Genomic DNA, 13035 nt, shown 5'->3' on the forward strand with positions numbered 1-13035 from the left:
AGGTGAGCCAAAGGGGTAAGTTGAGCCACCCTTATTTCTATGAAACCATACAAAAAATGTATAATTTACTCAATATTTAGGTAGATGTCATCATTTCATGTAGTCTGTGAAGGAAGAAATCACATGAAAAAAGTGGTAGAAAGTTAGGTCCAAAAAATAGATTTTCGCCAAGTCAAATTAATTTATTGTGTTAGAGGGATCATGATGCTTGTATCTAAACCAAAGTAGATCATTTTAAAATGGCTGTACCTAGCATGAAAGTGCATCCTTGTAGCTGTGTGGACTAATATAGTCAAAACGTTTTGGGATAAATTGGGACAATAGCCATGGGGTAAGTTAAGCCAACGGTTGAGCCCATGGCAAGTTGAGCAAATTGAAGTGTTTTCTTCACAGGCGTAATGCAAGGCATTTTTCAATTGGATATGAGGCAACAACAGGGCCTGGCCTATGTAAAAAAAAGTACAGAGTGTTTGATAGTTGTTAAGCCTATGTTAAAAGATGCTTCAAAGGATTAAAAGACAAAAAAAGTGATGATTTAGTGATTTAGTTTAATTGTGTTTTGGAAATAAAGATAGACATGTTTTTTAAAAGGTAGTGCTAATATTTAATTCAGTACTGAAATCTGCTTAAAGATCCGCCCCTTTTTTTCAATTTTCACCTAAAATGACATACCCAAATCTAACTGCCTATAGATCAGGACCTGAAGCAAGGATATGGTATTCTTGATATCATTTGAAAGGAAACACTTTGACGTTTCTGGAAATGTTAAATTAATGTAGGAGAATATAACACATTAGATCTAGTAAAAGATAATACAAACATATTTTTTGTACCATCATCTTTGAAATGCAACCGAAAGGCCATAATGTATTATTTCAGCCCAGGCGCAATTTAGATTTTGACCACTAGATAGCAGCAGTGTATGTGCAACGTTTTAGACTGATCCAATGAACCATTGTATTTCTGTTCAACATTTTATATCAAGACTGCCCAAATGTGCCTAATTGGTTTATTAATACATTTTCAAGTTCATAACTGTGCACTCTCCTCAAACAATAGCATGGTATTATTTCACTGTAATAGCTACTGTAAATTGGATAGTGAAGTTAGATTAACAAAAATTCAAGCTTTCTGCCAATATCAAATATGTCTATGTCCTTGGAAATGTTATTGTTAATTACAACCTCATGCTAATCACATTAGCCTAGGTTAGCTCAACCGTTCCGCAGGGGAGCCACCAATCCTGTAGAGGTTTTAACTTACCCTGACCTGCGGCTCAACTTACCCAATACCCGGTGTAATTTGTGCCAAGAGACCACTTTTTTTTAGATAAGCTATGTTTTCAAAACTGAAATGTACATGAATTCTGATTAGTTTTAGGGATACACAACATATTGAAATACATGTACATATCTTTGTTGGAAGGAATACTATGTTTCCCTTGACGGAGTGATGCTGAATGTAAAAAACCTCAACTTACCCCACTCTCCCCTACAGAATTACTTAAAAACCTTCAGAACAACAAATCCTCTTTGGGTTACTTTAGTGCTAAATCCATGAGACAATGGAGTCCTTGTAATTAAAAACAACATCAGTTATTATTTCCTGAACGTGATTAAGCTCTCTATCCTGTGCATTGACTTTGTTAAAAAGTGGTGAGTCCTGAGTCCTGAGTGGTGCAGCAGTCTAAGGCCTTGCACCGCAGTGCGTGCGGCGTCACTACAGACCTGTGTTCGATCCCAGGCAGTGTCGCAGCTGGCCGCGACTGGGAGACCCATGAAGCGGGGCGTACAATTGGCCCAGCGCTGTCCGGGTTAGGGGAGGGTTTGGCTGGCCGGGATGTCCTTGTCCCATCACACTCTAGAGACTCCTTGTGGCGGGCAGGGTGCACGCACGCTGACTTCAGTTGTGGCCAATTCCTTTGTAGATGCACTGTGGCCAATTCCTTTGTAGCTGCACTGTGGCCAATTCCTTTGTAGCTGCACTGTGGCCAATTCCTTTGTAGCCGCACATTGGTGCGGCTGGCTTCTGGGTTAAGTGAACAGTGTGTCAAGAAACAGTGCAGCTAGGCAGGGTCATGTTTCGGAGGACGCATGGCTCTCAACCTTCGCCTCTCCCGAGTCTGTACGGGAGTTGCAGCGATGGGACAAGACTGTAACTACCAATTGGATATCATGAAATTGGGGAGAAAAGGGGTAAATATAAGGTTTTACAAAAAGAAAGAAAGCCATGGCTGATGTTTGATTTTGGTCAATTTGTATTGACTGAGACAAGATTTCTACACAACTGAAATGTCCTACAATTGTCATCAATTGCATTTGCATCTAAGCAGGGTTGGTGTTGATTGACAGTATGAACAAATCCAATACTCAGCATTTACTTCCTGTACTCCATTGTAGATGACGGAGGGGAGACTCTGCCAGGTTCATCTCCTTGACGGCAGGAAACTTGATCTGCTGGTTCAGGTACAATATCTTAAATAATTTTATGAGATTATTGTAACAGTACTTTAGTTTCCTATGAATTTCAAATCATTTGGACCAAAAATGATAATGCCCTCAAATAGATAGGCCTAATGCCCTCTTTAAACAATTTCCTATTCCACAGCCCAAGCTGTTGTCCCGTGAACTGCTAGATCTGGTGTCCTCCCATTTTAACCTCAAAGAGAAGGAATACTTCGGCCTAACATTTGTTGATGACAGGTAAGACACTGCTTATTTTGTAAGTATATGGGTGTTAGAGCATACAGTGTGTGTGTGTGTGTGTGTGTGTGTGTGTGTGTGTGTGTGTGTGTGCGCGTGCGCGTGCGTGTGTGTGTGTGTGTGTGTGTGTGTTTGTGCCAGTGTGTGTGAGTGCTTGCGATTTAAGATTAGGGAGGACAATTAAACATTTTATGAGCATATTTCTATTACAGCATATTGGATGACTGTCATTCATATTCCATTCACAATGTAACATTGATAGGTTTAGGCTACTACATGATACCGTATTTTTCCCTATACCCATCATGAGGTTGCTACAAACTAGCCTATGAATGAAAGTTTATAACGTAGGTGCACAGGTCGAGAGACAAATTTGAGTAATCAAGGTGACAGACAGTGACACACCAAATACCGTCATCTAGCTGATCTAGAGTGTAATCATTAGTCCAACTATCACGGCTCAGGAAAAGACCCAGATGCAGAGTGTTCGAATAACGGACGTTTATTATTTAAACAGGGGGCAGGCAAAGGACAGGTTAAGGGCAGGCAGGGGTCGGTAGTCCAGGCAGAGTCCAAAAGGTACAGAGCGGCAGGCAGACTCGGTAAGGGCAGGCAGAATGATAAAAAAAATGGAAAACTAGAAAACGGCCTCAAGGAAACAGGAGTAAGAAAAACACCCTGGTAGGCTTGACAAGACAAGACGAACTGGCAACAGACAAACAGAGAACACAGGTATAAATGCACAGGGGATAATGGGGAAGATGGGCGTCACCTGGAGGGGGGTGGAGACAAGCACAAATTCAGGTAGGTTTATCCCCGTTTCGTTCTGTGTGCTTTCTTTTAAGAAAAGTTTTTTGATGGAATGAATCGGTGGAATGAATACACCCCTGATCACTAGAGCTAGAGCATTAGTTAACTCATTACGATCACACAGTACTGTGTACAGCAAGCAGTTTAGCAGTTACACCGGCGGGCCCCGGTGGCAATAAATTAATAAAACCGAAAGCTTACCTTGACCTTGAGTTCTATTGTTGGATAGCCTTAGCTAGCTAACAAAAATAAATGGCATTCCTCTCTGTTTGAGCCTGGTGTTTGAGTAGGCTAAATTAGCTAGCTAAGTAAGTGAAAGTAAAAGTTTTAAAAAATACAATGAAATCTCTCTCTCTCTCTCTCTCTCTCTGGTGCTTCTCCTTAATTTTTAAAGAAATAAATTAGTTAAAAACTGTTCAACTATTGTCTTTCTCTCTCTTTGAGTCAACTACTCACCACATTTTAGCATTGCAGTGCTAGCTAGCTGTAGATTATGCTTTCATTACTAGATTAATTCTCTGAATCTTTGATTGGGTGGAAAACACGTCAGTTCATGCTGCAAGAGCTCTGATAGGTTGGAGGACGACCTCCGGAAGTCGTCATAATTATTGTGTAAGTCTGTGGAAGGGGGTGAGAACCATGAGCCTCATAGGTTTTGTATTGAAGTCAATGCACACAGAAAATAGCTGTCCCCCGGCTACACCATGATGCTACCCCAGAGAGTGCTGTTGAGGCTACTGTAACCTTCATTAAAAACAGTGTGTTTTAATCACACGTTAATATATTGCCGAGAATATATTTAGTATATGTTTTATCTATTTACATTTTTTGGGAAATTCACTGAGTAGGATGGTCCTCCCTTTCCTCCCATGAGGATCCTCCACTGATAAATGTCTGCTTGTATGCTTCTTACCAGTGCTGTTTGTTTACTTAACACTTTTCTTCATTGTCTCTTGTAGTGGCCAGTGTAAATACTTGCAGTTGGACCGAAGAGTTCTAGAACATGACTTTTCTAAGAGGGCTACTGGGCCTATTGCCCTCAACTTCCTGGTCAGGTAGTTATTGCACCAGGTCCATATCTGTACCACATATATCCTGTTATTGGTTTAAGATGATAATGACGGCAGTAGTTTTATTACATTAGGGAATATCTAGTAGTGGGTGATGAGATGTCTTACTGATTATGCATGGAATATGTACATTATAATTAAATTCAACAAATAGTCTTTGAAACGTCTTTGTACGTATCCCTGCAGGTTTTACATCGAGAGTATAACACTGCTGAAAGACAACACAACGGTGGAATTATTCTTCCTAAATGCAAAAGTTGCCGTCTACAATGTAAGCTACTTATCTTATTCTGTTGTGTGTTGAGATAAATGGTGATTCACCGTCTCATTGTCCCTCTTTATAAACCACCAAACCTCAGTCTGACTGTGGCCGTGAGACACTGTTTTGTTGGAATGAGATGAGACAGTCAGAAAGAGTAGATTGCTGTTTAGTTGAAAATAATTATATTTTGATGAATATGTGTTAGTCATAGGAACAGAGCTGAGATACAGACATCTGCAAAGTGTCTCAGCAGCCCATAAGTACATTAACACATTTATGATGATGCTTTATTTCTTACAGGGGGATATAGAGGTGGAAAGTGAGAATGTATTCAAATTAGCAGCAAACGCCTTGCAGGTTAGTTTCTTATTTTCTTGGGATTTGTACTGTATATTAATTGGCCACTCTAAAGCATACATCTTCTGACATGCTGTTTTTATATCAATTCAGGAAGCAAAGGGGAATTACTCAAGGTAAGGACATACATTCTAATGAGTATCAAACACAACAGCTACCTAAGCAACAAGACAACATCACACATTTAGCAAAGACTTTAAATATTGGAGCTGGTTTTCCAGACAAAACATTAAAACAATGACAGCGAAGGCAGTTATAAGAGGGAAGGCAGAGATGTTGTGTATTGTGAGGCCTGCCACGATGTGTTGAAATCTCACACAGGCCTTCGAATGAGTATCATACCACTGACAGCTCGGCCAAGACTACTACAGTCTGCAGGGCTGCATTCTAACATCAAAGCTCTACCACTTTTAATAAAGCGTCTATTGCAGGAGCAGCATCCTCTTTACTGTCAGGGAGCATTCAGTTGGAACCATACTGTAGACAGAGACTTATGGAACACTGTGGATCTTTGTCTGTATTCACACCTGTCTCATTCCAAATTAAAATTAATTACAGGGGTTAGATGGCCAGAGAATGGAGCTTCAGTTAGTTCATTATGAAGAACCTTCCTCTGCATGTGGCCATGCACCTGGAACATGTCTGCCAATGAGGTTTCTGCACCAGTGGGTCAGGTCAGACAGTCTGATTAAATAGGGGTGATATCCTTTAGCAGCTCATTCCAAGTTGTTTGTACTTTAGAAGACCTTATTGCACTGGTTTCTCTACATCATTTCTGTATGGTAATTTGCTAACTGTTATGTACAGAATATTATTTAAAGGCCTGGTGCAGGCAAAAACGTGATTATCCTGTGTTTTATATACATTTCCACACTATGATATTTTGGTGGGATGGAGTTTTGGCCTACCTGGTGAAATCACCAGGTGATACATTAGAAAGCAGGTTTTCAGTGTTCCCCTCCCCACTGACCACTCCCAGGCAGTCCTAGTAAAAGTCTTGCTTGAGAAATGTTCTTTGCTAAGATGCTATTTTTGTTTATTTTGGAGAGAAAAAAGTATGAAAACAATCACAGTAAGGTACTTAACTGTTACACAGATACTATTTGATATTGAGATAAAAATGGCTGCATTGGGCCTACAGTATATTGTATTTCACTATCCACATTCTGTTTTATCATTATTATCAGTGATGAAACCACCAGAATGGATCTGAAGAAGCTCCCAACTCTTCCCAACAAGGTGCTAAAGGAGCACCCATCACTTACATACTGGTAAAATAACCTTGAATATGATGTGCATCCTTAGTAACTTTTTAGTTTACAAAACTGCTAAATAAAAATTGTTGCAAAAGAAATGTTGTAGCAGACAATGATTTAGGATGTATGATGCATTCCTGAGAGGGAGGAGGGATGCAGCCCATAACTTCGAAGTTGAAGGTGTCATCATCATGCATTTTTACAATGTTTATTATAGTGAGGATCGAGTGATAGAGCACTACAAACAGCTGAAAGGAGTCTCCCGCGGACATGCCATAGTGCAGTGAGTATTGGAAAAACAATGATCCCTCATTGCCCTCACACACTCCTGTTTACCACAAGTCATAAGATTGAAAACATCAGGCCCTGGCTATCTCTCAGTCCTCTCTCTTTTTCTCTTTCTATCTCTTACTCCCTTTCTTGCTCTCTGTTTTCTCTCTCAAATACTCTCTCGTTACTCTCTTCTCTCTCTTTACCCTCTCTTTTTTCTTCTCTCCCTTACTCTCTCTCTCTCTCTCGCTCTCTTTCTCACACTCTCCTTTCTCGTAGCCAAGGCCTGATAGAAATCAATAACCCAGTTCAGTTACTGTCTGGCCAGTGAATCATTGTGATTCACTGTAGGCACCTTTAACATATCATGCTCTCATTGTCCTGTACCATCTATAATATCCCTGGAAACCACCTTTTGGAAGTTAAAGAGTGATTCTGGGATGTTACTGTAAAATAAAATTATTTTATTTCAGGTATTTGACTCTAGTGGAATCCTTACCCACGTATGGTGTTCATTATTATGAAGTAAAGGTAATAATACAGTATATTGCATTATGCACACAACAACAGCTGTGCATTGCACTTATACATCCTAATAAATACAATTATAAATCAGATTTCTGTAAGGGAATGGATGTATGCAGTTCAGTCATGAAACTATGCTTTTGCCTTACAGGACAAGCAAGGTATCCCATGGTGGCTTGGGATCAGCTACAAAGGAATTGGCCAATATGATTTGCAGGACAAATTGAAACCAAGGAAGGTACAGTTATTTGTTTGTTCCCATTTGTGTTCTTCTTACACTATGGAGGAGTACAGGATTAGTTTTGCATGAGATATTTTATTGTCAGCATACAGCGGTTGTTTTGCAGTATAGTCTTTACAGGTATATAGGAGATTAATTTAGCAGATAAGATGTCGGCCTGCTACTGTAGCATTATACCTGACAGCGCTAGGAGCTTCAGCAGGCTGTTTGAGGAAAGATGAAAATGACAGTGATAAAGATACCTCCAGCACGTAGCACTATCATGATTCACTAACCTCTCACACACATTCATCACCTATTCATCTGATCGGGGTTAGGCCCTCAATACAGCTGAAGAAGGCCAGACTTGAATATATAGTTTATAACAACTCTGTGATCAATCCCTTTAGGTAAACATTACTTTGGAGGCCTGTATTTATAATATTTATGCCTATCACTTATAACAGAGGTATGCCTGCTCAACTTCTACCAGATCAGTTAATACATGTAGATATATCCATCATTCTGAGAGTCCTACATAAAGTGTCAAGTGTGTAACCCGCTCTTCTGGTTCAGTGGATGTTTTATAGCTTGCTGTTCTCCTGGACAAACACCAAGCTTTGTGGTCTGCCTCTACATGATCACGGTGTTAAGTTAATGATCTATGTGCGTATCAGTTTGAACACGGAGAGAGAAGGAGATCTGGTTGGGCAGACATTTAGTGTTGAGAGGAGGGAGGATGGTGTGTATGTGATGTCAAAGACAGGAAGGCAGGGTACTGGGCGTTACTCTTCAGAGTGCTGAGAGTACCTGAGGAGACTTGTTGGAAGCAGAGAGAAGGAGTTGTTTGTGTTGTTTGACCTTGACAAAAAGGATTAGAGACAGCATTACTATAGAAACGGGATTACTGGACCTCTACTGGTAAGAGATAAAGCAACAGTTTTACATATTTTATATTGACAATAACATTTTGTTAAATGAAAAACAACTACATATATGATGATATCATGCTTTTTTATGATGTGATTTTTGATGGTAGCACAATCTGGGTTATTGTTTTTTTCTGTCCCTGATATTATGTAATAGGTACAATAGGGTTGGTAAATGTTACAGATAGGCTACAGAACTAGCTATAATAGGAGAGAGAGGGGTGGATTACAAAATCCAACCATTCGTTTGGGTCTGTAACAAGGCTGTAAATGCCTGCCTCGTGTGGCGAACCTAGACATGGTGATGAGTCATGCACCTCTGTGGATTCTTCATATCTTACTGTAAACAGTCAGCACCTGGAGGGGTTACTGAGCAATGTGATGAGCCATGGAAGCTGTTACACATTGCTATTTGTCTTTGTGGTATGCCCCTTTGTAGCAAAATGCTATTTACTCTGGACTAGCACCTGCATAATGATATAATGCTATCATAGACCTGTTGAAGTTATAGTTGTGATTTAACTTACTTGATTAAAGGTTGCGGTTTGCTAGTTATTACATCATGGGATTGACTATGTGGGCATGTGTTATGACATAGCCAGGTCAGTATAAGGTCATTGTAATATATCTGTTGTGATTCATCATTACAGATGCTTATTATTTAATCATATACTTTATATGAGTTTATATAAAGGTGTCATATGCAGGATTTGAGAGTTAAAGTTCAAGTAAATGTTTCACCAATCATTAATCAGTTGTTTCTCTGTGTCTCTCTGTGTTTACCTCCATAGCTGTATCAGTGGAAGCAACTGGAGAACTTGTATTTTCGGGAGAAGAAATTTGCTGTTGAGGTGAATGACCCTCACAGGTGAGGGCAAGTCAAACTATAAATATGTATCACAACTACATTTCCTAGACAGCTAAAGAAGCTCTTCTTCCTGAGCCTAATGTATTTCCTCTAAACAGGCGGGCAGTGACCAAGCGTACATTCGGCCAGACCGGCTTGGTCATCCACACATGGTACGCCAGCCATTCACTGATCAAAACCATCTGGGTCATGGCCATCAGTCAGCACCAGTTTTACTTGGACAGGAAGCAAAGCAAGGTACCATGTCATATTATCTCTTTTTAGTCCTGACCTAATCAGTGTACCTGTGTTCTGTACCTTCATGCGTCCCTAAATTATTACATGTATTCATGTCGGATTAAATGCTGATATTTACATGTAGACAGTGTAGGTTTGTAGTATGTATTCACCCCATAAATCCCTAATCCAACAGGGTAAAATAACTGCAGCGAAAAGTTTGGGTGATATTGCCGTCGATCTAACAGAGCATGGAGGAGGAACCAAGATAACCAGACTAGGAGATAACCTAAAGCACAACCTCATTATGGCTAGCACTGGTAGCCTGGCGTCAACAGGTAGGTCAGCATTCTGGTAGCTGAAAGTCTATATTTAGCTAAGTGTTTTAAAATACCTGTATAAAGGGCTAGGAAAAAATATACCCTTATTTGTATGCACTGTGTTAGAAAAGTACAACCAAAACTAAAACATAGGCCTGCGGTACATTTATAGTGTAAAAAATGTCGCCACTACAGGGTCTGCCGATTCAGCGGTGGACGAAGAGCAGAGAAAGGAGAAGATCTCTGAGCTAAAGAAGAAGGAACAAGAGATCCAAGACGTCTTGACCCAGAAAACAAAGGAGCTGAAGAAAATCTGCTTGCTGGAGGCGGTGAAAGGCCCATTTTTCTCTTGGACAATTACTTACATTGATTTCTGGAGGTGCTAGGCTGATACACTTCAGCAATTCATTTCAGTCAGGGTCAGTCAGTGAAACATCAGTCAAGCTACTGTACAAATTGCTTTAGTTTGGGCAATTGAGACTATTGGAGTGAAACACTGTGTAACTGTACGAGCCAGTGTGCCACAGAGAGTGTCTGTTTTGTGTTTTCTCACATTGTTTTCTGTAAAGCTAACTGACCTGGATATTTTGTTGTGTGTTTCCAGGAGCTCACGGGCAAACTGCCAAAAGAGTATCCCTTGTTTGCAGGCGAGAGACCTCCTCATGTCAGACGACGCGTTGGAACGACCTTCAAACTGGATGACCTCTTCCCATACAACGAGGTCTGTATTGAAACTGCACTGTTCAGTATATGACATATATTTTGCAAACTGATCTAGGAACCCAGAACCAAATCTCACGTTCATGTGTAGCACATGGGGATGTTTAAGCCGTGCGTACTGGCGGTAGAGAAGTCAGGCGCAGGAGAGCAAAGACTGTGTTACAACGGCGCAGTTTAATGATAAAAATCACTGTGACCAAACAATATATATACAATGGGAGAAAACCCCCAGACATAACGTGCACAAGCACTCACAATGAACAATTCTGGACAAGGACATGTGGGGGAAACAGAGGGTTAAATACACAACATGTAATTATGTAATTGGAACCAGGTGTGGGGAGACAAGACAAAACAAATGGAAAATGAAAGGTAGATCGCCGACCGTCGAACACCGCCTGAATAAGGAGAGGGACCGACTTCGGTGGAAGTCATGACAGTGTGAATGTGATGTGTGAAATTTACTCCTCAGCCTGAAGTGCTGTCATTTGCGCTGCCTAATTATTAACTTTTCGGTGGTGCCAAACTGGTAATACGCTTCAGGAGGGCAGTCATGCGTGCTAGCAAGGCAGAGGTCCTGTGTTCCAGCCTTTGTGTGAGCCCAATCAGGAAGCGGTACCTGCTAAGCAAGCAGTGTGACGTCCGTTGTACATGTTGGCCTTGTTAAGTTTGTAACAAGACTAATATTTTGCAGAATATGACATAACATGAATTCCATGAATTCCTCAGGGATTTGAACTTGGGGTTTTAGGATATTACTGTAAGCAGAGAAACACATATACTGTACACTGAAGAAAAAAAAAATGTTGTGTCATGAATGGAATGTGACGAAGTTAGGATCATGTCCTGTCCTGTTTCGTATGGATCACGTGTTGATGAGTTGCCTGATGCTTTTCCCAATACAGGCACATACTGTAAAATATTATGTTGTTGATATGACTACATTCTACTGTAATTTACAATTGGATATTGCATTTAAAGTGCTCAGTGGATATTGAAATGGATCTGCCATTCTCTGATGTAATAATGTCTATAATAATGTCTGTACTCTGATCTTTAGGACCCTTATCTGAGGAACCTGGAGAGCATGTTTGCTCTGCAGCAGAAGATCGTAGAAGCAGCTAAGAAGCTGGCCTCAGAGGCAGAGCTCTGTAAGACTGTGAAGAGGAAGAGGAGGAGGAACTGTCAGGACGCCATGAGGAAACTGCAGCAGGTTGAAGACGAGATGAACCAGTACAGAATCAAGAAAGGCAAGAAGCCTACCCAAAGAGCCTCTATGATTATCACAGGTACTGGGGATAAAGATCGACAAACACATGCACTCACATTCCACAATATGACTTTATACATTTGTACTTTAATCTGTAGCCTATAATATACTTTCCTTCTTCTTCCCCAGATGAATTTATCCGTTTAGAGACCAGCTCCCTGTCAGATAGTCAGATTCTGGATGACGGTGAGTGGGACACAGAGTTCAGTCATACAGTAGCTACCTGACCTTTGTTGCACAGCTGCTTTACCAATCCCATCTGATCATGAGTTTTGTATTTTGGTCCAGATGACTCTGATGGTGCTCAGAGGCCCCGGTCACGGTCTGTCCAGTGCTCCCCTCAGCTCAGCCCCACGCACTCCCTAGATCACCACAACAACAAGAGTCTCAACAGGTTAGCGTTTGACGGCCAGGATGCTTCACACCACTACCACCCCAGAGAGGTGTCATCCGCACACAGCAGCCCCTACAAAACCTTACCCAGACCTTCACGGGACGCACGCAGCATGCCCTCCACTCCCGTTATGACCCGCAACGCCTACAGCAGCAGCCAGCTCAGGTGAGACCCTCCACCACCCCTCAGACCATGCCTAGCCAAACTCTTACCCTCTCACCCCGACCCTGAACATTTATCCTATACTCTCCTACCTTACCTGCATCCCACCGTTTAACAGAAAACAATTGTTTATTTTATTTTACCGTTATTTTACCAGGTAAGTTAACTGAGAACACATTCTCATTTACAGCAACGACCTGGGGAATAGTTACAGGGGGATGAATGAGCTAATTGTAAGCTGGGGATGATTAGGTGACCGTGATGGTATGCGGGACAGCTTGGGAATTTAGCCAGGACACCGGGGTTAACACCCCTACTCTTACGATAAGTGCCATGGGATCTTTAATGACCTCAGAGAGTCAGGACACCCGTTTAACATCCCATCCGAAAGACAGCACCCTACACAGAGCAGTGTCCCCAATCACTGCCCTGGGGCATTGGAATATATATTTTTTAGACCAGAGGAAAGAGTGCGTCCTACTGGCCCTCCAATACCACTTCCAGCAGCATCTGGTCTCCTATCCAGGGACCAACCAGGACCAACCCTGCTTAGCTTCAGAAGCAAGCCAGCAGTGGGATGCAGGGTGGAATGCAGGATGCAGAAAACAATTGTAATTTAGTGTGCTGTACATCTGGATTTCTTAACCATACTATTTGCTTCTTTTGTGTGTGTGACTTTTGCAG

At 41.2% G+C, this 13035-nt stretch overlaps 1 protein-coding gene across 4 annotated transcripts in view; it reads left to right on the forward strand.

Moving 5' to 3' along the window:
* Positions 1-13035, forward strand: part of LOC110532445 (FERM domain-containing protein 4B) — a 32418-nt gene that overhangs the window by 15314 nt on the left and 4069 nt on the right. For 3 of the 4 annotated variants that reach the window (XM_021616352.2, XM_021616353.2, XM_036988436.1), the window contains exons 2-19: positions 2400-2465; positions 2608-2702; positions 4472-4567; positions 4769-4853; positions 5145-5201; positions 5295-5317; positions 6389-6472; positions 6675-6740; positions 7201-7258; positions 7404-7490; positions 9193-9269; positions 9368-9506; positions 9682-9823; positions 10001-10134; positions 10410-10526; positions 11586-11814; positions 11925-11981; positions 12084-12354. In XM_021616352.2, coding sequence (XP_021472027.2) covers positions 2400-2465; positions 2608-2702; positions 4472-4567; positions 4769-4853; positions 5145-5201; positions 5295-5317; positions 6389-6472; positions 6675-6740; positions 7201-7258; positions 7404-7490; positions 9193-9269; positions 9368-9506; positions 9682-9823; positions 10001-10134; positions 10410-10526; positions 11586-11814; positions 11925-11981; positions 12084-12354 — 1883 coding nt within the window. The remainder of the gene's footprint in view (positions 1-2399; positions 2466-2607; positions 2703-4471; positions 4568-4768; positions 4854-5144; positions 5202-5294; positions 5318-6388; positions 6473-6674; positions 6741-7200; positions 7259-7403; positions 7491-9192; positions 9270-9367; positions 9507-9681; positions 9824-10000; positions 10135-10409; positions 10527-11585; positions 11815-11924; positions 11982-12083; positions 12355-13035) is intronic. The other variant, XM_021616354.2, reaches the window with a different exon arrangement.

The sequence above is a fragment of the Oncorhynchus mykiss genome, chromosome 9 (assembly GCF_013265735.2).
Source record: "Oncorhynchus mykiss isolate Arlee chromosome 9, USDA_OmykA_1.1, whole genome shotgun sequence".
NCBI classification, from domain to species: Eukaryota; Metazoa; Chordata; class Actinopteri; order Salmoniformes; family Salmonidae; genus Oncorhynchus; species Oncorhynchus mykiss.